The sequence below is a fragment of the Palaemon carinicauda genome, chromosome 23, assembly GCF_036898095.1.
Source record: "Palaemon carinicauda isolate YSFRI2023 chromosome 23, ASM3689809v2, whole genome shotgun sequence".
Taxonomy (NCBI): domain Eukaryota; kingdom Metazoa; phylum Arthropoda; class Malacostraca; order Decapoda; family Palaemonidae; genus Palaemon; species Palaemon carinicauda.
This window is the reverse complement of record NC_090747.1, coordinates 61,045,342-61,066,773: the sequence shown is the minus strand read 5'-3', so window position 1 is coordinate 61,066,773 and position 21,432 is coordinate 61,045,342. Positions and strand designations below refer to the sequence as shown.

Here is a 21,432-nt window from a genome sequence, read left to right as displayed (position 1 = left end):
AGAATCACAATGTTATTTAAATATTATGCCCAGAATAACATGCTATTTAAATATTATGCCCAGAATAACATGCTATTTAAATATTATGCCCAGAATAACATGCTATTTAAATATTATGCCCAGAATAACATGCTATTTAAATGTTATGCCCAGAATACCACAAATTTTATTTAACTGTTATGTTGAGAATTCCACAAATGTTATCTAAATGTTATGTCCAGAATTGCATGAATAGATTTCAAATGTTGTGCCAAGTAACAAGGTTTAAATGTTGTGCCAAGTAACAAGGTTTAAATGTTGTGCCAAGTAACAAGGTTTAAATGTTGTGCCAAGTAACAAGGTTTAAATGTTGTGCCAAGTAACAAGGTTTAAATGTTGTGCCAAGTAACAAGGTTTAAATGTTGTGCCAAGTAACAAGGTTTAAATGTTGTGCCAAGTAACAAGGTTTAAATGTTGTGCCAAGTAACAATGTTTAAATGTTATGTCTACAATACCAAGCAAGTTATTTACAAGTCACTTAATTTATTTTAAAAATCAAATCTCATTAGCAGCATTTGTTAAGATGGTTTTACAGTATATGCAGAACTAGTTTACAAGTGTCTTCTAATAGCACTAATCCGGTTGGGTCCCCCCATACCATCCATGTCCGCAATTTGGAAAAAGGCCCGTCTAGGGTTAAAACCACTTACTTGTCAACTTGCAAGTCCTTCGATCAGGTTCCAGGGTATAGCCCTCCATACAGGAACACATGTAAGATCCCTTCATCTCTATGCAGAGGTGCGCACAAGTTTCCTCTACGTCGCACTCCTCGTCATCCTGAAATACACAAAAAGATCGTAGCAACCCAAGCTATAATGAACTTCGGGGCAGTAAGACAGAGCCAAACTTAAACTAGGAATAACTAGTTTTATTAACCGGCTGCCATTATTTTTTTTTTGTGTATAATTTTTTTTCTATGAAATGTTGAAACAAATAGATTGAAAAAAAATTAACCTAAAAATTACAAATAGAAATCAATAGCCTTAATATTTGAAGATCAAATTGTGTATGCATATGGAGAGAGCAAGAGCATGAGAGAATCCGCGCGAGAAAAAAACCCCTAATTTGCCAATGCTAAATAAGCCAGGCTTATGAAAGTTTTCTAGAAGCTATTCGCTCCTACCCTTACACAACCGTAACACTGATTAAAAATTTAAATTGGTATTCTATTCTAAACTAAAAAAATCTTGTTATTTCTGTGTCCAAGTTTTTAATTTAATTACTTAATTGCTTTTAATGTAAATTAAGTTTGGAAATTTATTATCAGACTATTTCTCCATGATCAAAACATACCCCTAATTGTACTTTTTGCACTTCCTGTATATATTTAATAAAATTTATTTTGCCCAACAAGCTTTTAATTCACAAGATTAAATTTTCTTTCTTTTATATCTATAAAAAAGGGATTATGACATGAAAATTCTATTTTTGGGCTCGAGCCATGTCATCCTGATGGAAGTTCTCCCCAGCAACTTTCTACTGAATAATATTTCCGAGATTGATATTATAAGAATTAACGTCTGGTATCACAGGGTTCTAACCCCCGGAACGACGATACGAAGATTTCGTGTTTTATCTAGGACGTATTTTAAGATAAACGGATATCTGCACCCTGAATAGACCTTTCTGCATCTAATCCTCTAAGGGGTAGGACAAGTGAGGAGCCGTTACACATCCTATCACCTTCGAGTGCCCCTAAACGTTCCTGCTTCTCCTTCCTTCGAACGCAGATGCTAGCTACAGTTCGGTTGATTTTTGGAGGCGCTTTTTTTGCAAACTGAAGATTACTTTTGTGAATTGTCTTCATCTTTCGCTAAAGTTGAGTATCTACCTCTCTTTGACTGTTTATGCTAATTTTTGATTTTAGCATTCGGTCAGAGGCAGCTCGAGTGCATAGTGTCCTGCTAGCATGACGTTGGGCTTAGTGCCTGATGGCCTCTGTCGTGTTTGCTTGAATTTTTGGGCAAGTTTCACGTTAACTAGTTTTGGTTTAGCATCACAATGCTAAGGACTAATTTTATATATAAATTCATTAAAATTTATTTTAGTCTTCTTGTGAGTTCTTATCAGTTTTGGTTAGCCTAACCTACAGTCCATAAAAAGAATGTTTAATTAGATGGTCCAGCCACTATCAAGAAAGAATGATTAGAATAACAGACAATTAAGCAAACTAATGTAGAGGATATTATAAAACAAATGTAGAGGATTTTATAAAACATTTAAGAAAAGGAAATTAACATAGGAAGGACATAAAATGAGTCACAGATAATAGATGGACATCAAGAAAAATAATTGATACTAAGATTGTAAGAGCAGCAGAGAAAGGAGAGAAGGGATGGATTGACAAATTAAGAAAGTTCGCAGTTATAGACTACCATAAAAAAAAAAAAAAAAAAAAAAAAAAAAAAAAAAAAAAAACCATAAACAGTTGCAAGAGGGATATGTCCGAGGCCTTTGTCCAGCAGCGAATTTGCAGTCATAGACTGCCATAGAAAGACTATAAAAACACCTTGTCAACATAATCGAGGCCTTGTCTAGCAGTGAAGTAGTAACGGCAGATTATACCTTGATAGCTTATTGTCAAGAAGTATCGTAGCCTATTGTGTTCATGTCTTGCCTTAAGCAGTAGTGATATTTTGAGAGACTGGGCCATGGAGGTCATTCACCAAAGCCCTGCACATTCACTTTTGAGCACTCAAACAGTGCACTATGTGAAAGCCATGAGTACTAGGACCCCAAACCCCCTAATGGGGTACAAGATATAGAAAACAATGACTGGCAGTTTTATAATAGAAAATTTACCAAAGAACTTACATTACGAAAAATTAGAACATTAAAACTTCATTAAACTAACGCTATCTTAAATAAATATCATAACTTCATTCTTAAAACATTGGCAAATACAGTATATATATATACAATCTGAAGTTAGTGTCTCTCCTAAATGCTTCTGAAAAGAAATCTAAGTTTTCTTATAAAAAAATGTATTCAGCTAAAACTTTCATATATCAATCTATAAATACTCTCACGGATGGAGTAAAATATACTGTACTACAAGACCAAAAATATGACTTTGGTTCAACAAACTTTAGATGGGTGGGGAGGCATATGCAATTTGGGTTAGATATAGGTCCTCATCTAAAACTCAATAGGTTTCAAGAAGCTGTTCAACTCTCATGCCAAAGTTTTCCAGCTGCAAAAGTCAACAGCCCAGTTTCATATCTAATACGTTACTGCAAGTCTAATTTGCTTACTAAATTAGAATTTATAATTTTTAATTAAATCATTCATTATCCATTGATAGTATTTTTGTCGACTACACGACCAAAATTCTGAGGAGTGCCATGGTAGATATGGATAGATTTTGAAGGTTTGTAAGCAATAACAATTGATAGGAGGATATATGTGAGAGGCAAGAGTGTGTGCTAGAAATAGGAATGAATGGAGAGCGATTGCGACTGTTCCGGTAGGCCTTGCTACTTCCTCCGGTGCCTTAAACCGCGGAGGTAGCAGCAGTAGGGGATTCAGCATTATGAAGCTTCATCTGTGGTGGATAATGTGGGAGGTTGGGCTGTGGCACCCTAGCAGTACCAGCTGAACTCTGTTGAGTCCCTTGTCAGGCTGGGAGGAACGTAGAGAGTAGAGGTCCCCTTTTTGTTTTGTTCATTTGTTGATGTTGGCTACCCCCCAAAATTGGGGGAAGTGCCTTGGTATATGAATGTATGTAAGTAATAATCCTTACACAGAACCATCCACAATTAATCCTGCAGAGGATGTTTTCAAAAAAACTCCTAAGGATAGTTACCAAACATGATTTGCCGTCGCTGTCGAGATGATATCCCCTGTGGCAAGAACAGTAAACTGCATCCACTGTGCTGCGGCATTCGTGCTGACAACCGCCGTTGTATTTCTGACAATTGGTGACTGGAAGATAACAATCGGAGTATAACTTCAATTAAACTAAATTACACTTATGGTTATCAAATATGGGAGCTTTAAAAATAAAAATCAAGAAATCAATTCAAAGTTCAAATCTTGTGTCGTAGAATTAAGCAGCAATATGTAGGTACACGTTTGAAACCTCATTTGGGATTTTTAAAGTGTGCAACCTTGTAAAACTCTACCACTTAACTGTTTAGATAGAGATGTTATCATTACTACTACTAGCTAAGCAACAACCCTAGTTGGAAAAGTAAAATGTTATAAGCACTAGGGCTCCAAGAGGAAAAATAGCCCAGTGAGGAAAGGAAATAAGGAAACTAAGAAGAAATCAATAGTTTTAAGAACAGTAACATTAAAAATCTCAAATTAAATATATAATTTAAAAAAAATAGAGGAAGAGAAATAACAGAATGGTATTCCAGAGTGTACCTCCGGGCAAGAGAGAACTACCCGAAGACCGTGAAAGACCATGGTAGAGAGGCTATTGGCAGTACCTATGTTAAGTTAGCATTTGCATAGCATTATATTAGGAAATAAAAAGAAACAAGACTACTAACAAGTAAAACTACAGAGTTATATTCCAGCACACACTTTGAACATTTAGTTTTTTCGCCACCCAACCCACAAAAAAAGTTAAGTCAGTCTCCCTCACTCACAGCAGTGATCCCATTCGTCCGAGCCATCGTTGCAGTCAGACGAGCCGTCGCACAACATCGAGCTCTTTATGCACTGTCCGTTTTTGCAGGGATGTTCCCCTGGTTGACATAGCCCTGAAACAATTGCACCAATGACTTAACCAATTAAAACTACTGTATAGCCATTTCATTATGAATATTTATAGTATTTTTCAAAAGTAAAACTTGGCCTACTTAGCGTCCCAAGATCTCGCGGGTAATTTTATTTTCTCTTAGATTGCTTACGTAACCCTTCTGACAGGACAGACATGTGGGGTGGGAATTTGCAGCCTGTAACATTTTTTTTCAATAGAACGTGTCCATTTGATTAATGGTGTTCAGTTCTTGATTAATTCCCAAAATTAGGATTAAAAATGGACAGCAGTAGACAACCGATAATAACAATTTTAGATAAGTTTTAGAATCTATGTATACCTTAATCATTAAGACAGTTCAATGAAAACTATTCCAAACCCAAACCATACCTTGAATTCTAAATACCTTAAAAATTAACGTCAAATTTTGAAGAGATTGGGCTGTACGTGAATATGGGTCCAAGATGCCAAGATCATCGTTAAACGACTACGTCCAACTTAATGGGGGGGGGGGGGGTTACAACCTGCAGTTACTGCATTATTCTAAAGTCAAAGGAGGTTGGACAAAGATTAAGAAAGGAAATGGGGGACAGGACAAAGTTTAATGTTAAACTGCAAGTGCAACGTCAGGAAAAATACATGGCAATTAAGTTTTGAAGTGTGCTGATGGCTTTAACCCCAAAAAGAGACCCTCTATTCATGAATTTGGAGAGTACTGCACAGCCCAACCAGGGTCCAAGCCAGATGAAAGACAAGACTAGGTGCGAGACAATACAGACGCAAACCCCAAAGGTTTTGGCAGAGGGGACATTGCAAGAACACTAAAACATTATCAATATTACTAGCCAAACTGCAACCCTAGTTGGAAAAGCGAGATACTAAAAGCCCAAGGGCTCCAGTGAAAAACAGGCCCAGTGTGGAAAGTTAACAGAAAAAAATTAATAAAATATTTTAAAAACAGTATCATCAAAACGGATATGTCTAAACCATAAGACTTATGTCAGCCTGTTTAACAAACATTTGCTGTAAGTTCGAACGTTTGAAGTTCTACCGTTTCAAATACCCAATTAGGAAGATCCTTCCACAACTTTGTCACAGCTGGAATCAAACTTCTAGATTACTGTGTAGTACTGGGCCTCATGATGGAGAAGGCCTGACTATTAGAATTAACTGGATACCTAGTATTACGAACAGGGGGGAACTGTCCGGCAGGACCCGAATGTAAAGCATTGTCAGAATTACGTAAAATCTTATACAACATGCATAATAAATTAATTGAAATACTGTGCCAAATATCAAATGATCTGTCTTAGCAAATAACCGAAATAAATTTAAAGGCTGCAAAACTACGTGTGTTTTAGGGAAGCGCCTTTCCACATCTCAAGTAAATATCAAAACTACCATACAACCTAACACTTACATCCACTGGTAGTCGTCGTCTCCGAGTCTGGTACAATTGTGGTCGTAGCGTTCAAAGAGCAGTCTTCGTCCGATCCATCCTTACAGTCTTTTATTTGGTTGCAAACCCAACTGTAACATAGGAAGTTAATCAGACAATAATACTTTCATTGGGTTACAAACAACTGTAACATAGGAAGAAGTTAATCAGACAATATAATAATTTCATTTGGTTGCAAACCCAACTGTAACATAGGAAATTAATCAGACAATATAATACTTTCATTTCATATTTCAAAACTGAAATCATGGTTATGTTTATTGCAAAAATAGCAATGTACTACAGTATAGGATTTCAAACAAATTAGTATTATCACAATTACAACCCTAGTTGGAAAAGTGGTATGTGCTATAAGCCCAAGGGCTCCAACAAGGAAAAATGGTCCCGTGAGGAACATTAAAATAAGGAAATAAGCAAACTGGGACAAAATGAACAATCAAAATATTTAAAACACTAACAGATCTTTCATATATAAACTATAAAAACAAACTCGTGAGTTAGAGAAATAAGATAGAATCCAAGAAAAAAGGTAAATTCACCTTTTATTTTACATTGTCTGACATTAAGATAATCCATAAGAACCTATTCAAGACTTAGGAAGGTGGGACAGTTGCATGCAAGTTAAAACTGGATGCCAAGAAGGAAGAAGTGGATTTGAAAGGAAAGTGTAAGGTCAAAACGTGGGTCAAGCTCAAGCCCTTAAGCTGTAAAGAGTTATGCAAATGTTTGCAGTGACCCTGACATATTTATGACTACACTGGGGGACACTGTTCAGCACAGACCAACACGGAGGGAGCATTCCAAAGCTGCCCCGCGGAACATGCCGAAGATGCCTTGCGGGGGAACTAGGCAAAAACGGAGCGAGATTAAAAAGGTTTCGGCTATCATGAGCTGTTTGTTATTCTAAAGTAGAATATTAAAATGAGCTGTTTATGTTACTCTAAATTTAAGTGGAAAATTAAGACTAGCTGAACCTTCAGCATCCACACTTTCAAAAATTTTGAGTTTTGCAATTGCAGATATATCTTCAAATTGCTATGCAAGACAAGATTTTCCATATTACTCACCGTCTGGGAATACACCTGTCAGTGTACAAGCACTTGAATTGGTCATCTGCACACAGGCAGTCCTTTTCGTCATCCCCATACGGACATTGTTCTGTTCCGTCACACCTAGAAATTGGAATTTAAGAGTGAATAAATTTGTCTATCGAGAGAGAAGGTATGGGGAGTCAAGTTCTTACTAAACCAGTTGTCCTTGGTACAGTATGTAAATCAGCAAAAATTTTTACCAGGAGCAATTTAAAATAATTCAGTATAGCCAATTTTCAATAACAGGACTAGTTTTTATCTAAAATTCACTCAAAAAGCTTTCTACAAATGGCTTTTGTGATCATCTCCTACGCCTATTGATGCAAAGGGCCTCTTTTAGTAAAATTTCTGCAGTTTATCTTGAGCTTTTAATTCAATATTTCTCCATTCACTGTCTACTTCTCGCTTTATAGTCCTCAGCCATGTAGGCCCGAGTCTACTCTTCTAGTACCTTGTGGAGCCCAGTTAAATGTTTGGTTAACTACTCTCTTGCGGAGTGGAAAGAGCATACCCAAACCATCTCCATCTACCCCTCAACATGATCATCAACATATAGTACTCTAGGAAACTTTGTAGCAGCATATTTTTACACTAATATTACTGTACTGCATTTGTAGCTTAATGGCATTTATCTTTCATCGTGTGGATTGGTTTCTACAAAGACTAAGTTACCTACTAAAGTCTTGGGACTTCTTTGTATTCTGCTTTTATAAAGTACTGTAATTTTTCAATGATGCAATCCCCAGTACTTAGATTAATATCTAGTTATGTCCTTTAAGAATTAGTTTAGCATAATTTATTCATAAAAAAATGGCCAGTTAACACTTCAAGATTCTACTACAATTAAATTTGTTCTGGAACAAAGTTGGGTTTACTAAAGAACATACAATACTGAGTGACTGTCCACCAAAAGATTGCTGCTTCTTTAAACCATGATTGCAATAAATGAAATTAGGCTTTTTTAAACTATTAAATTGTGGATAGAATTAAGATTACTAGATTAGTGAAATTTCAGTTTAACCTTAATTTCCGAACAAAAATTAATAACCACAGTTCGGTCATTGCTTGTCTGTTATAGCTAACATCACTCGCCATTGGTTCATCGCTGTATACAATACATTAAGTTGTAGGAAGAGGGAACTCAGGATTTAAAAGAATCACTGAATACTAATATTTTCTTATATACAGTACTATTATAGTATTTAGTTTAAGTCCTTAGAAAGTTATTATGGTTATTAGTAGCTAAGCTACAACCCCTCCTGGAAAAACAGGATGCTATAAGCCAAAGGGGTCAAACAGGGAAAATGACCCATTGATGAAACTCAAAACTATAAGTACAGAACAATTAAAAGCATCTAGGTCAGTAACCTAAGAATAGATCTTTTTTAAATATACTAGAGAGAAACTAGAGACTTCTGTCAGCCTGTTCAATATAAAAAATATTCAGAGTTAAATTTACAAGTTCCACCAATTCAATCCACAACTATAGGCTTAATCTAAATTCCTTTAGTGTTAAGAGTAAGGTGAAACTTTCCACTGTATTTCAGGAACAAAACTATTCCACAACTATCTTGGGCAGGTTCGACAGAAGTGTTTATAGCGATATTCGAACGGTGAACGGGCATTTGATTGTTAAACAAGTTCGTCCAACAATGAAGAGTGTGTGTTCGCGCTTGACTTAAGGGCGGGGCTTCATTGTCCACAAACCTTGTGCATTTGTGGCCGACTGAACCTCTTCGTAACGTCAGACACGCAGTTTCGACAAACTGTTTGACAGTAAACCCCGCTTTAGACAAGCCACCACTTTTTGACATCTTGCATGGTGTGAATTTTACCAGGCAAATGTGGCTTCATAAAAAAATTATAACGACTTACCTGCTGCTTTCTTCAACGCAAACTGGGTCATCACCATCTAGTACTTCGCAGGTTATTTTATCATCATCGCACGTCCATTTTTTACTGCTGTCCGTCAAACCAGACACTGTGGTAGTCGTTACTTTGCCTGGAACACACAGTTAAAATTATAGAGGGGCAGAGTGCAGACCTCTGCTGTGGCAGCTTATTTCATGACCTTAACATTTACATTTATTAATTGGCATGGATTTTCATACAAATATGAACCAAGTTTGAAGTCTGTGACAACGATGACCAAACTTATGGCTGATTACGTGAATTGGTCATTTTGCAAGACCGTGACCTTGACCTTGGACACTGACCTTCCAAATTTGATAATTTCCAACCTTTTTACACAAGTTAAATCTTGCAAGTTTCATCACTCCACGATTAAAATTGTGGGAGAAAAAAAAAAAAACTGGTGAAAAAAACTATTGGACGAGGTAAAGTCAATTTACTATTTTTCAGGTCACAGACTAATTCTAAGATCTTTAAATATTTATATAAATCTTAAAGAGAGACTTCATAGTTTGATTATACAGCACTAAAATTGGTCTTTAGCTAAAGTGATTTCTTTTGGGTCAGATGCTAGAAGGTCTTCTCTTAAAACCTAAATAAGTTAAGATCACAAGGCTTCTGTTCAGCAAAATTAGGGTTTCATATATACCACAAAGAATATTGAAAAAAATTAGAATATCTAATTCCAGAGTAGAAAAAATAAATGTCAATTTTTTTAAGAATTTAAAATCTCAATCTTAAGTATAGAGAGAAAAGTGTGCAATTATATGAACTTTGTTTTAAATAAGGTCAAAGTTACTTTTCCCATGTTGGCAACTAGAATTGTCTATCTAATATAAATTTCAGGTACCTCCTAAGAGAGAAGTTAGAGGAAAGTCTCTGTTGGAACAAATTAAAAATTAAGACTTAGTTTGACTTTAAATAAAGGATAATACTTATTGCATTGGCATTACAGAACTATACAAAGAATGCCTCGCTCTTATAGATCTTGAAATTTGAGCCAATTGACTTCACTGTAACCAGGTGGCAATTGGGGAACAAAGTCGGGATACTTCCCAGGCCTCGTTTGTCCAATTAAGATCTACCTTGGAAACGGACAGGGAAATTCATAAAACTTCTTTCCCGCCGTTATCACAAAATTAAGGGATCTGACGTGCCCTCTCCAATGCCTTCTATCAAAGGCCGCCTCTTCCATCAAACTTCTCTCCATATCATCCTTCACCTTACTCGTTAATTCTCTGCCTTCCTCAATCTCCTCCCCTTGACAGGTTCCACCTAAGCTCTCCTCACTCCTCCCCACCATCCATCTTCAACACATGACCACACATGTCAAGACGTATAACTTCTAACCTTTACTAGACCTGCCATTCTTTACTACACCTGCCATTATTCTCATGTCAATTTTCCAATCTTTCAAACAGTAATATTCCCAAAATCCACCTCGGCATTCTTACCTGTTCTCTTTAAGTCTGACACACATTCCCAATCCATACGTTAACTCTGGTCTTATTAATGAGCTATAGATGTTTACTTTTAGTCTATTTGCATTCATCACATACTATTGATACCTCCGCTCCAGTCCACACCAAATTCATAACCTGCACAAAGTTATAGAGATACAAAGGGACTTTCCTACAACAGTACTTTAAGTTTACTTTACCTGTGCAGTTCCACTCGTCGCTGCCATCCCTGCAGTCCTCCCCATTGTCACAGTGCCACACATCTGGGATACATGACCCTGTGGAGAGAAAGCAGGGCTAATAAAAATCATCAACATACACATGCACGCACACTGCAATACCTCGTTACTGCGAATGTTAAGGGGTTACAGCATCTTACGTGGATCAATATTGGGAACCTTCGTAGTTAATTGATTTTCAAAAGTTACGATTGAAAAAACCCTTTGGGAAAAAAATAAAAAATAACAAGAACCACCATCTAACCTAGGAGCCATATCCTTTTTGGAATTCCCTTAAGACTGCCATATCCTTAGCTTACCCTAAGGAATTATCAAGCCTATTTTTGTTTCCCAATCTACTTCATTCCTGGCAAGGTTACACCAAATCATTCATCTTAATTCATAATACTAGCTTCATATTTTATATCAGGCTTTAAAGGTTTACATGTCTCGTGAATGGCAGAGGCAAGGGACAGTGACATTGCCCTAGCAATTAGGATAATGCCCTAGAGACTGACCATATATTACATGATCAGCGCCCAAGCCTCTTCTCCATCCAAGCTAGGACCAGGTAGGGCCAGGCAGTGGCTGCCGATGACTCTGCAGATAGACCTATAGGCTCCCCCAAACCCCCCAACCTTAGCTTACAAGGATGGTCAAGTTGCAGACATTAATGGCACTAACGAGTCTGAGCGGGACTCGAACCCCCGACTGGCAAACACCAGGCAGAGACATTACCAATCAGGCCATCAGACCAAAATAAACAATCTTCCCAATAAAGAATACCATTTAAATAATAATAAAGTTTATGCCTGGCCAAACGAACTACTGAAAGTTCCCCAGTTCCAAACTTTGTATCAATCCTACAAACTAAGACTCCTTACCATCATTGCAAGTGAATTTGTGTTCTCCGCAATTCTCTGGGCAGTCATCCTCGTCTGAACCGTCTTCGCATTCTTTGAAGCCGTCACATCTCCACATCCCCGGGACGCACTGCCCGCTCTTGCAGGCATAATAGTCTGAAATTACACATACAAATTTACAGATTTCATAAAAAATCGAACACCAATTAGCATTTAGTTCTATATTCTAGAAAGAATATAAATCTAACAGATTAGGATTTAATTTATTTTCTAAAAAATATTCTAATTATCCTATAAATTATTCTTTTTGCATAATCCAGAAATGAAACTTCACTTGTACTTGAAATCTTACTCCAATCTTGTCAAGGCCTCGACACTTTGTCCCAGTATTCTCCCATATTCCAGAAAATTTCCTTACTATATACATACGAACTCAGCAGTAGTCAGAACTTTTAAGTCAGAACTTGCCTAGAGAATACGGACTAATAAAACCTAATCGCTGAATACAGCACATTGATTTTCCAGTAAAAAGTAATTAAACTTTTTCCATTGGGAAAACAGAATAAAAACACACTAATTAAAACAATCAGTATGGAGGACTCATTGAAAAGCGTTAACGAAACGAGATAGAAGGGAGCCGAGCGCCATTAAAGTCGTGAAAAATAAAACAGTTATAATACAAGCAAAAAGGGCAAGGCCCCATCCAAAATCTCAAAACTCAGATCTGGTACTTAATTTAGATGGAGTGACAGTGGAGTCAGACATCTTGTGGTAAATCCGGAAAAAATCAGCGAAATTCACACACTATGGCAAAATAAGGCTAAAAAAGCGCGCTATAAAAAGGAGTGACGTCACTGGTGTGGGATTACTAGTAGTAGTAGGATGTTGAATGGCACCTCGCTGTTCGGGGATATTGAAAGGAGATATCTAAAGGTTGCGAGGCCTCAGGTTGTGATTAATTCACGCCCCAGTAGTATACAGACACCTTATTAAGGTGAGCGAGCTGGGTTCAACCTAGCATTCCTACACAAATTTTTCTCTGGTAAATTTATAGCAGTTTTTACCTGAGAAATGATGTAAAAGGAGCTATTTCACTGGGCGGCACGGGTCTGAGCCCAGAAAAACTTTTTCCATTGGGAAAACAGATAAAAAACCACTAGTTAGCCACTACATAACTTCACTAAAACTAACACTACTTTGGCTATCTAGAAATCCTAGAGAAAAAGGTCATCATAGATTTTAAATAACTCTTGGCAACTTACTTGCTCGGCAAGTCTTGTTCTGACAGTCTGGCAGTTTCTCGTCCGATCCATCGAAGCAGTCGTTGTTGCCGTCGCAAACCCAGGCTTTGCTGATGCAGTTTCCGGAGGAGCAACGGAACTGATCCGAACTGCAGGGCTTCTGCTGTTGCGTGCAGTTTAGCTCGTCCGATCTGTCGCTGCAATCGGGAGTGCCGTCACACCTGTTTAGTTTTCGATCGTAAAAAAAATTATCCTTCGTTATAGTCATACAGATTCAGTTTTGGATCAAAGTTAATTTAACAGCATTTATTATTATCACACTGGTTCAGTTTTGGATCATGAAATTCCTTTATCAGCATTTATTATTATCACACTGGTTCAGTTTTGGATCATGAAATTCCTTTATCAGCATTTATTATCACACTGGTTCAGTTTGGGATCATGAAAATCCTTTATCAGCATTTATTATTATCACACTGGTTCAGTTTTGGATCATTAAATTTGATTGGCCTTGACCCTTATCAAATGCTGCAGGTGCCAGGAGTCAAGATTGGGCAGCTGATTATTATTATTATTACTTACTAAGCTACAAACTTAGTTGGAAAAGCAGGCGGCTATAAGCCCAGGTCCCGCAACAGGGAAAATAGCCTAGCAAAGAAAGGAAACAGTAAATATGAATTATTAACCCTTTTACCCGCAGGGTATTTGGAAATTTCCAACCCTTAACCCCCAGGGGTTATTTTTATTTCAAGCACATTTTGCAGTATATATATTTTTTTAAATTGCTCTAACAGCCTTAATTTTTGTCATAGAGAAGTCAAGTTGGTCTCATCTCTTAGAAAATGCCTCAAAAAATCAAAATTATGCAAAAAAAATTTTAAATAGCATTTTTTTGCAAGGACATACCAGTACGTCCATCGGGGGTAAAGGGATGAGTTTTGTGAAACGTACCAGTACATGCTTTGGGGGTAAAAGGGTTAAAGACCAGAAACAAAAAAATTGCCTATACAAATTATAAAAACTATCCACAGAGTGGAAGAGAAATGAGAGTAGTGTGCACAAGTGCACCCTCATGCAAGAGAACTAACCCAAGAGAGTGGAAGACCATGGTACAGAGGCTATGGCACTACCCTAGACTAGAGAAAAATGGTTTAAGTTTGGAGTGTCCTTCTCCTAGAAGAGTGGATTACCATAGCTAAAGTGTCTCTTCTACCTTTACCAAGAGGAAAGTGGCCACTGAACAATTTCAGTGCAGTAGTTAACCCCTTGGGTTAAGAAGAATTGTTTGGTTATCTAAGTGTTGTCAGATGTACGAGGACAGGAGAATATGTAAAGAATAGGCCAGATTATTCGGTGTATGTGTAGGCAAGGAGAAAATGAACCGTAACTGGAGAGAAGGATCCAGCACTATCTGGCCAGTCAAAGGACCCCATAACACTTAGTATTATCATCGGGACCCATAACACTATTAGTATTATCATCGGGTGGCTGGTGCTATGACCATCCTACCACCTGTAGTTGATAGAATAGTGCAAACTGCGGGGGCAAGAGCAGAGTAATATTTAGTAATTATTACAGTTCATAATGAGAGCTGCAATTATTATATTGCCCCTCTACCAGGAAGTTTCATGAAAAACTACAATTAATCAGGATTTACAAAACTGATAAACAAATTTCTCTGGTTAACAACAAAAAATGCCCCATCACTTCCAGGAACCGTTTAACATACTTTTTCAAGAGCCAGAAAGGAGATTATTTGCTAAGCTACAACCCTAGTTGGAAAAACAATGCGCTTTAAGACCAAGGGCTCAAAGCTAAATACCCAGCGAGGAAAGGAAATAAACTACAAGAGACTAAATTAACAAATGAAATATTCTAAGAAGAGTAACATTAAAATACATCTTTTAAATATAAACTATACAAACTTTAAAAACAAGAGGAAGAGAAATTAAGATAAAACAGCATGCTCCAGTGTACCCCCCAGACAAGAGACCTTTACCCAAAGACAGTGAAAGACCATAAGAGAGGCTATGGCACAACCCAAGACTTGAGAACAATGTTACAATTTACAGTGCAGTAGTTAACCCTTTGAGCAAGAAGGATTTTTTGTAATCTCAAGTGTTGTCAGGTGTAAGCAACAGGAAAGTGAACCATAACCAAGAGAAGGATCCAATATCCTGTACTACTGTCTGGCCAGTCAAAGGACCCAATAACTCTAGTGGTATCAAAACAGGGGGCTGGTGCCCTGGCTAACCTACTTCCTACAATCTCACAAATAAATCTTTTCCAGACACCACCTTAAGAATGTGTCCATAGAGTCTATGCGGCTAAAGAAAGTGCTTACTCACTTCCAGCTACTCAACACACACTCCCCGGTAGTGTGGCAGGAGAAGAAGTTCTTTGGACAATCTAGAGTGCTACAGAGCTTGCCATCTGGCATCAGCTGGTAACCGAGGCTGCACGAGCATACCTGGAAGTTCAAGTTGCAAATTAATCCCTGGACAGGATACATACAATGAGAAATTAGAATTTATTAAGAAATTGTTAACATTTCAACAATAATATTTAAAAATAGTTACAAACTATCCACCATTTTCTAAATCTAATTTGAAACTAGTCATTAGATGGATAAAATTGTAGAGATGTCTTATCACTAGACAAAGTTGTAGAGACAAAGGGGGAAAAACAATCAAGGCAAAAGACAGACAAAGGAAGATAAAGATAAAGGGAGACTTATTATAAAGATTACCCATCGAAAATCTTAAAAAAAGACTTTCCTGCGTGTGAGTGTTGTTCCCGAGACAAAGATGGCTGCATCCACCGTTCCCTTGTTGGCAGAAAGCAAGGCTGACATTCACCGGGACCTCCCAACCTACGTCCGCCAGCTTCAGCACCCGCACGCCATAATCGGCTGTATCCAGTTCTAAAAAAATGAAAGTAGTCAAAACGCCAAAAAATAATTTACACATCCACCATGAAATGATAGTTTCTCAAGTACTGATATAGTGATGACAACGACAACAGTAATGCCAATATAGATTAAGTGGAGCTTACAAATAACCCAATATATCAGATCAGATTAAGACAAAGCTTTTTTGCTCCTTTTGAATAACCCTTTACTGTATATCAAAAGATATGCTCAGTGCTCCTTGTAGAGCACAACAATAAAACCTGAACTTAATCAACCAATTCCAAAACTTTCTTAGGCTATCATATGACACACTGGCACATCTGTGCTGTATGCAAAGTCCTTTTACAAGCTATGCATTCATTAGGAATATAAAATATTTATAGAATATAATAGATGCCCCCTTCAATTAAAGGGCTAAATTATATCCAATAAATTTGGTATAAAAAATGGTAAAATCTATAACTAGGAGCAGTGTCTGGCTATATAAACACACAATTTATATTAACTGTCATTTTGCAGCATTTCCATATGACATGTCTCCCTGTCCCTTGAGTGGAAGAGGGAGTAGTCTTACCCAGGCGAGTGGTACCCAAAGAGGCAAGCCAAACCACAACCTCGTACATATTGCCAGAACTGTATATGGTTTAGTTAGGAAAGGGGGAGGGGGTTGGCAGGGTTAAATCTTTGCTGTACGTGCATGCATATCCTACTTTAATATTTAGCCATGATTTGCAGTAGCTCAGGTGTCTAGTACAATAAAAATCAATGATCAATACACAAAGATTAACTTTACCACAGCCCCACCTTCTGCAATTACTCATGATAGGTCCAATGCCAGTAGCATTTCAGATTCTTTCCAAAACCATATTGGCTGCATTATCACAAGCCTACAGAGAAATCTATCTCGATATCGAAGATAAAAGTACAATGGGAAAAGGCCAAATAGAGGATGCAGATGGGATGCCGTCTAAAGTGCACGAGCTGAGGTGTCTGTTGGCATTACTCAACTCTAGGCAAACAAGCAGTTTAATCAATTACTTTAGGCAAGGCTAAACTTGGAGTCTCCACAGCCCGCCAAAACATAGCGCACAGCTATCTCTGGAAGTACAGTATGTAGAGAAATCCATTACTAATTTACAATAAAAACTTAAAACTCGAAGCAAGTCTAAGCCACACCAAGCATGTTTATTTTGTCCTCAACTCCACAGTATATTAGATTTATAACTTCAAAATCTAATAGATTTGAGTTTTAGTCATACACCAAATGTCCAAGTTTAGTTAAAATTGGTTCTGTAGTTTTTGGCTTACTGTTCACAAAGAAAAAAAAAATTGCCATTTACTCAACCTATTATTTTCAAAGTACTGCAGCATACTTTTAACCTTTATGTACTTTATCAAAAGTGTTACAGATTCATCCTTGGATCATGCCCAACATGACTATCTTTTACACTAGTTTTAGTGAAATTTCACAAACTATGCCAAAGGTAAACACACCCATTGCAAAGTCTTCAATTTTTCTGAAGGCAATAACCACCTAAACCGACTAATGTTCAGAAAATAGATTTAAAAGTTACGTGCAGATTTATAGATTTAAGTAATATTAATGATCACTGAAAATTTGTAGATTTAAGAAATAAGGGAGAAGAGGGGTGAATTATATTTGACGGATGTGTGGCTAGAAGACCCACCGGTGAGGTCCATAGCTTTATGTATCTATATAAAATGGAGTGAAGGAAGCTCTGGGTGATAGGAGGATAGATGTGAGAGGCAAGAGAGCGTGCTAGAAATAGGAATGAAGGGCAAGCGATTGTGACGCAGTTCCGGTAGGCCCTGCTGCTGCCTCCGATGCCTTGGATGACCGCGGAGATAGCAGCAGTAGGGGATTAAGCATTATGAAGATTCCTCTGTGGTGGATAATGTGGGAGGGTGGGCTGTGGCACTCTAGCAGTACCAACTGAACTCTGAGTCCCTTGTTAGGCTGGAGGAATGTAGAGAGTGGGCTGTGGCACTCTAGCAGTACCAACTGAACTCTGAGTCCCTTGTTAGGCTGGAGGAATGTAGAGAGTAGAGGTCCCCTTTTTTGTTTTGTTTCTTTTGTTGGTGTCGGCTACCCCCCAAAATTGGGGGAAGTGCCTTGGTATATGTATGTATGTATAAAATGTGTAAATCAAAAAGGGCACCTAAATTATTCAAATATTTCAGGTGAGATTAAGTTTTTTTTGACAGTTGTGGCACATGTCTATTGAATCCTATATAAATTACCTCAGTGATAGGATATTCTTATTTTGTACTGTAAATGATTTTAGAATCTTAAGACTTTGTAGTTGTTTATGACACTAGAATAATTGAGAGACCAAGTACTGTTTAAGCACTCAGCTTGCCAGCACTGTTTTTAGCCCTTTTTGAATAGATAACTTATTAGATAATAGACAAAAATCAAGCTAATGGCCATCCTATAGTCAAACAATTTCCAAATGATACTTTTAAGTTATGACTAATTACCTTTGGTTATATAGAATTTAAATTGCTTCCACACAAATCCTAACATACCGTATGCATAGCATACAGCAAGAACATTAATAGGTAATGGTGACTGGAGTGTGAATTCAGCTGGCGGGGGGAAGGAAACAGCAAGGAGCTTCTAGTCCACGCTACGCTGCAAGAGGTGCAGTCTCTGCGGTGCAGTCTCTTGCGGTGCAGCTGGCCCCAACTATTGTATTATAGTACTTTAGTAGAAGTTCCTCGACGTACAAACAGACTTACTATCATTAGGATATAAACAAATCCAACAGACATTAACCCTGAGATTGTACGAAAAGTTTGTGTACTATAATAGGATAAAGAAATACTGTAATTAAAGTCGTGATATATAACCTAATACAGCAAACTACGTTTATTTTTCCCGCTGGAATTGGCTTGATAGTCAGCGTAAGCCTACCCTACAGCAAAATTTAAGAAACTGAAATGCATAAAGCTTCTAGGAACCTAACGAGTTTAAGATGAGGAACTTCTGTACCAGAAGTGTCAAAAATTACACAAATATTCAAGTGCACACAGATTAGACTTTCTCCACAACTCCTTTCCCAACTACAATCCAGCAATTAGCCAATTTGCGGAAGATAGTGGTTTCCACGTGCAAGTGTCAGGGTACCCCCTTTCACCGGGGTATGACTACAATCTTTACCCCCTACCCGAGGTACAGGGAGATGCCACTCGGGTTATAAGTTTGGCAATGCTGCCATGCAAGACAGGTAAAACATACATTTACATATATAACTAGACATTTGAATTATATAGGGAATATACACTCTGCCATAAGTTTTAATACGTTGGTTATCGAACACCGATCTATTATAATTACTAAATCTTAAAACTCACTCAAGCTAAAAGCCCTGGTGTCGTTGGTCTTCTTCGACGCGATGTACAGATTATCTCTGGCTTCCAGCGTCCACATCAGGTAGTCCTTTGACACCATGATGGAAATTGGAGAGTGCAAGCGAGACTGGAGGAGCGCCCGCCTCGTACCGTCCGTGGCAGCAGTTTCAATGACTCCCATCTCCGTGTCACACCAGTAGATCCTCTCTGTTAAAAGAAATTTAGTTCATATAGTCATACTAGAGTGGTCTCTCATCGCATATGTCCTAATCCTTGTATGCAAACTTTTATATAGAGCGCTTTAAGAACTCCAAAGAGTACTAAGAGTGTCAAACTGGAGGGCGTGATCACTGAACTGTTATAAGTGAGGTTTCCCTAGAATCATAAGATTGTGTGTGACAGTATTTCCATCATAGTGGATGAATTCCACAAAACCTAACAATTCAGCAAGTTGATAGAGCAAGATTGCATCTTCCTTGCAGAGGGTTGGTCTGTACCATTCGAGCGATCATTAGATAAGGTACTCGCCCGAGAGTATCTGCTGTACACATTGTATTCACGAACCTTCTAGTAATTAAGTGAAAAAAAACCTATGTTCCGATGTCTCATTATCCACATAGCATAACCGAACTATCTATATAGAGTTAAACCAAGTGTAAAAGTTATGTCTGGTGAAAAACAAAACTACCTAAAAATTTAATGGAAATAAAGATACCAACAAGGTTCAAAATACCGACAGACTTAAATAGATGGAAGTTATAGTCTACATGGGGTCTTTAAGGGTAAATTAGACAGTGTCATAAGGAAAGATTCAACAGGGTATCACCGCAAATAAAACAAACCATTTACATTTTTCCATAAAGTCTTCAAAGGTCACTTACAACTTCCTTCGTAATTGTAAAGGGGAGAAGTAAAATTAAGATTTTGTTACTTCAAACACTTTATCATGGAAGTCTTTGAATGTCTTAAGGAAGCACTCTTTATAGACAAAAAAAAAATAATGCCCCCTGAGAAACAATGAAATTCTAACAAACAGAGTCAACTGCTCAACCGAGACAAATCGGGCCGAAAACTAAGATACTCACGCATTTCTGGGTCCTTGTCCATTACTATTGAAGATGGCCTGTATAGATTCTCCGTTACGACATTCTTGCAGTTCATGCCCTCCAAGCCACACCTTTGTATGAAAGGCACCAATCCTGCATCAGTCACAAAGAAGAACCTGTAGGTAAGGAAGACTTGCAGTTATTGAAGTCCTTTGTAACTGTAGCAAAACTACTAACTTGTCAATTTATGGAGCGGTACTTGGATGACCGCAACTAGAGGTTGTGGTCGCCTATGGTCTATTGGCAATCCCCCCCGATAGGGTACATTTTCTGCATTGTCTCTAAGCTAACCCTCCTTGCGAGCTATGTGGGGGCCTACAGGTCAACTTGCCGAGACATTTTCAGCCATTGCCTGGCCTTCCCTGGACTTTTTTCGATTTGAGTGCATATTATGGTCAGTCTCTAGGGCATTGACACTGTCTCTTGCCTCTGCCAATCATGAGCAGACTAAGATTGAATGCAGAGATTCCAATTCAAATACTATATAGCAGTAGAGCATTACAGAATATTTAAAACTAGGTGGTCAGACAGCAATGCAAAGAACATTTGGAAAATGACAAGCACTTCACTTAATACCCAGGTCACAGTTTCTCATTTTTGACAATTTCAGCTATGTATACAGCTTTGTACCACCCAGTGTAGAACACCAAAAGTCCATTATATATTAAACATATTAGCAAGGAATGAATCTAGAGTAGTTTTGTCCAGCATTTTTACAAACCCTATGGGAAAAAAAGGATTATCTGGTTAGATACAAATACCACAGCAGCTTGCTTCCAAGTATGAAATCTAATGCCTTTTCTCAAAATGATTATCTTTAAAAGTAATATAGTTCTGATATTCCTGTTACCGGAAGGAGCAACTTCATTTAGACTTATCTTCTACAGAAATATTTCTAGCAGTTTACTATGCCATAAAAAATTTCCTTTTTTGTTTTTGTGGCCTCTAACATCTCAACCTATCAGTAACTAGAGTGTCACTTTGTATTGAACAAGCCTTTGCCACACCAAGCCATCTTATAGTTTCTTTACTGCGCTGTGTACTTTG

General features: G+C 37.6%; 1 protein-coding gene across 1 annotated transcript in view; it reads right to left on the bottom strand.

Annotated features, from left to right (window-relative positions):
* The window catches only part of yl (Putative vitellogenin receptor yl), a 74,953-nt gene that overhangs the window by 12,602 nt on the left and 40,919 nt on the right, over positions 1–21,432 (bottom strand). Inside the window, exons 19-31 of the mRNA XM_068346970.1 lie at positions 20,365–20,501; positions 19,283–19,486; positions 15,775–15,916; positions 15,342–15,467; positions 13,015–13,214; positions 11,774–11,908; positions 10,872–10,949; positions 9,176–9,302; positions 7,277–7,381; positions 6,171–6,280; positions 4,638–4,751; positions 3,845–3,963; positions 690–816 (exon numbers count right to left, since the gene is read on the bottom strand). Coding sequence (XP_068203071.1) covers positions 690–816; positions 3,845–3,963; positions 4,638–4,751; positions 6,171–6,280; positions 7,277–7,381; positions 9,176–9,302; positions 10,872–10,949; positions 11,774–11,908; positions 13,015–13,214; positions 15,342–15,467; positions 15,775–15,916; positions 19,283–19,486; positions 20,365–20,501 — 1,724 coding nt within the window. The remainder of the gene's footprint in view (positions 1–689; positions 817–3,844; positions 3,964–4,637; positions 4,752–6,170; positions 6,281–7,276; positions 7,382–9,175; positions 9,303–10,871; positions 10,950–11,773; positions 11,909–13,014; positions 13,215–15,341; positions 15,468–15,774; positions 15,917–19,282; positions 19,487–20,364; positions 20,502–21,432) is intronic.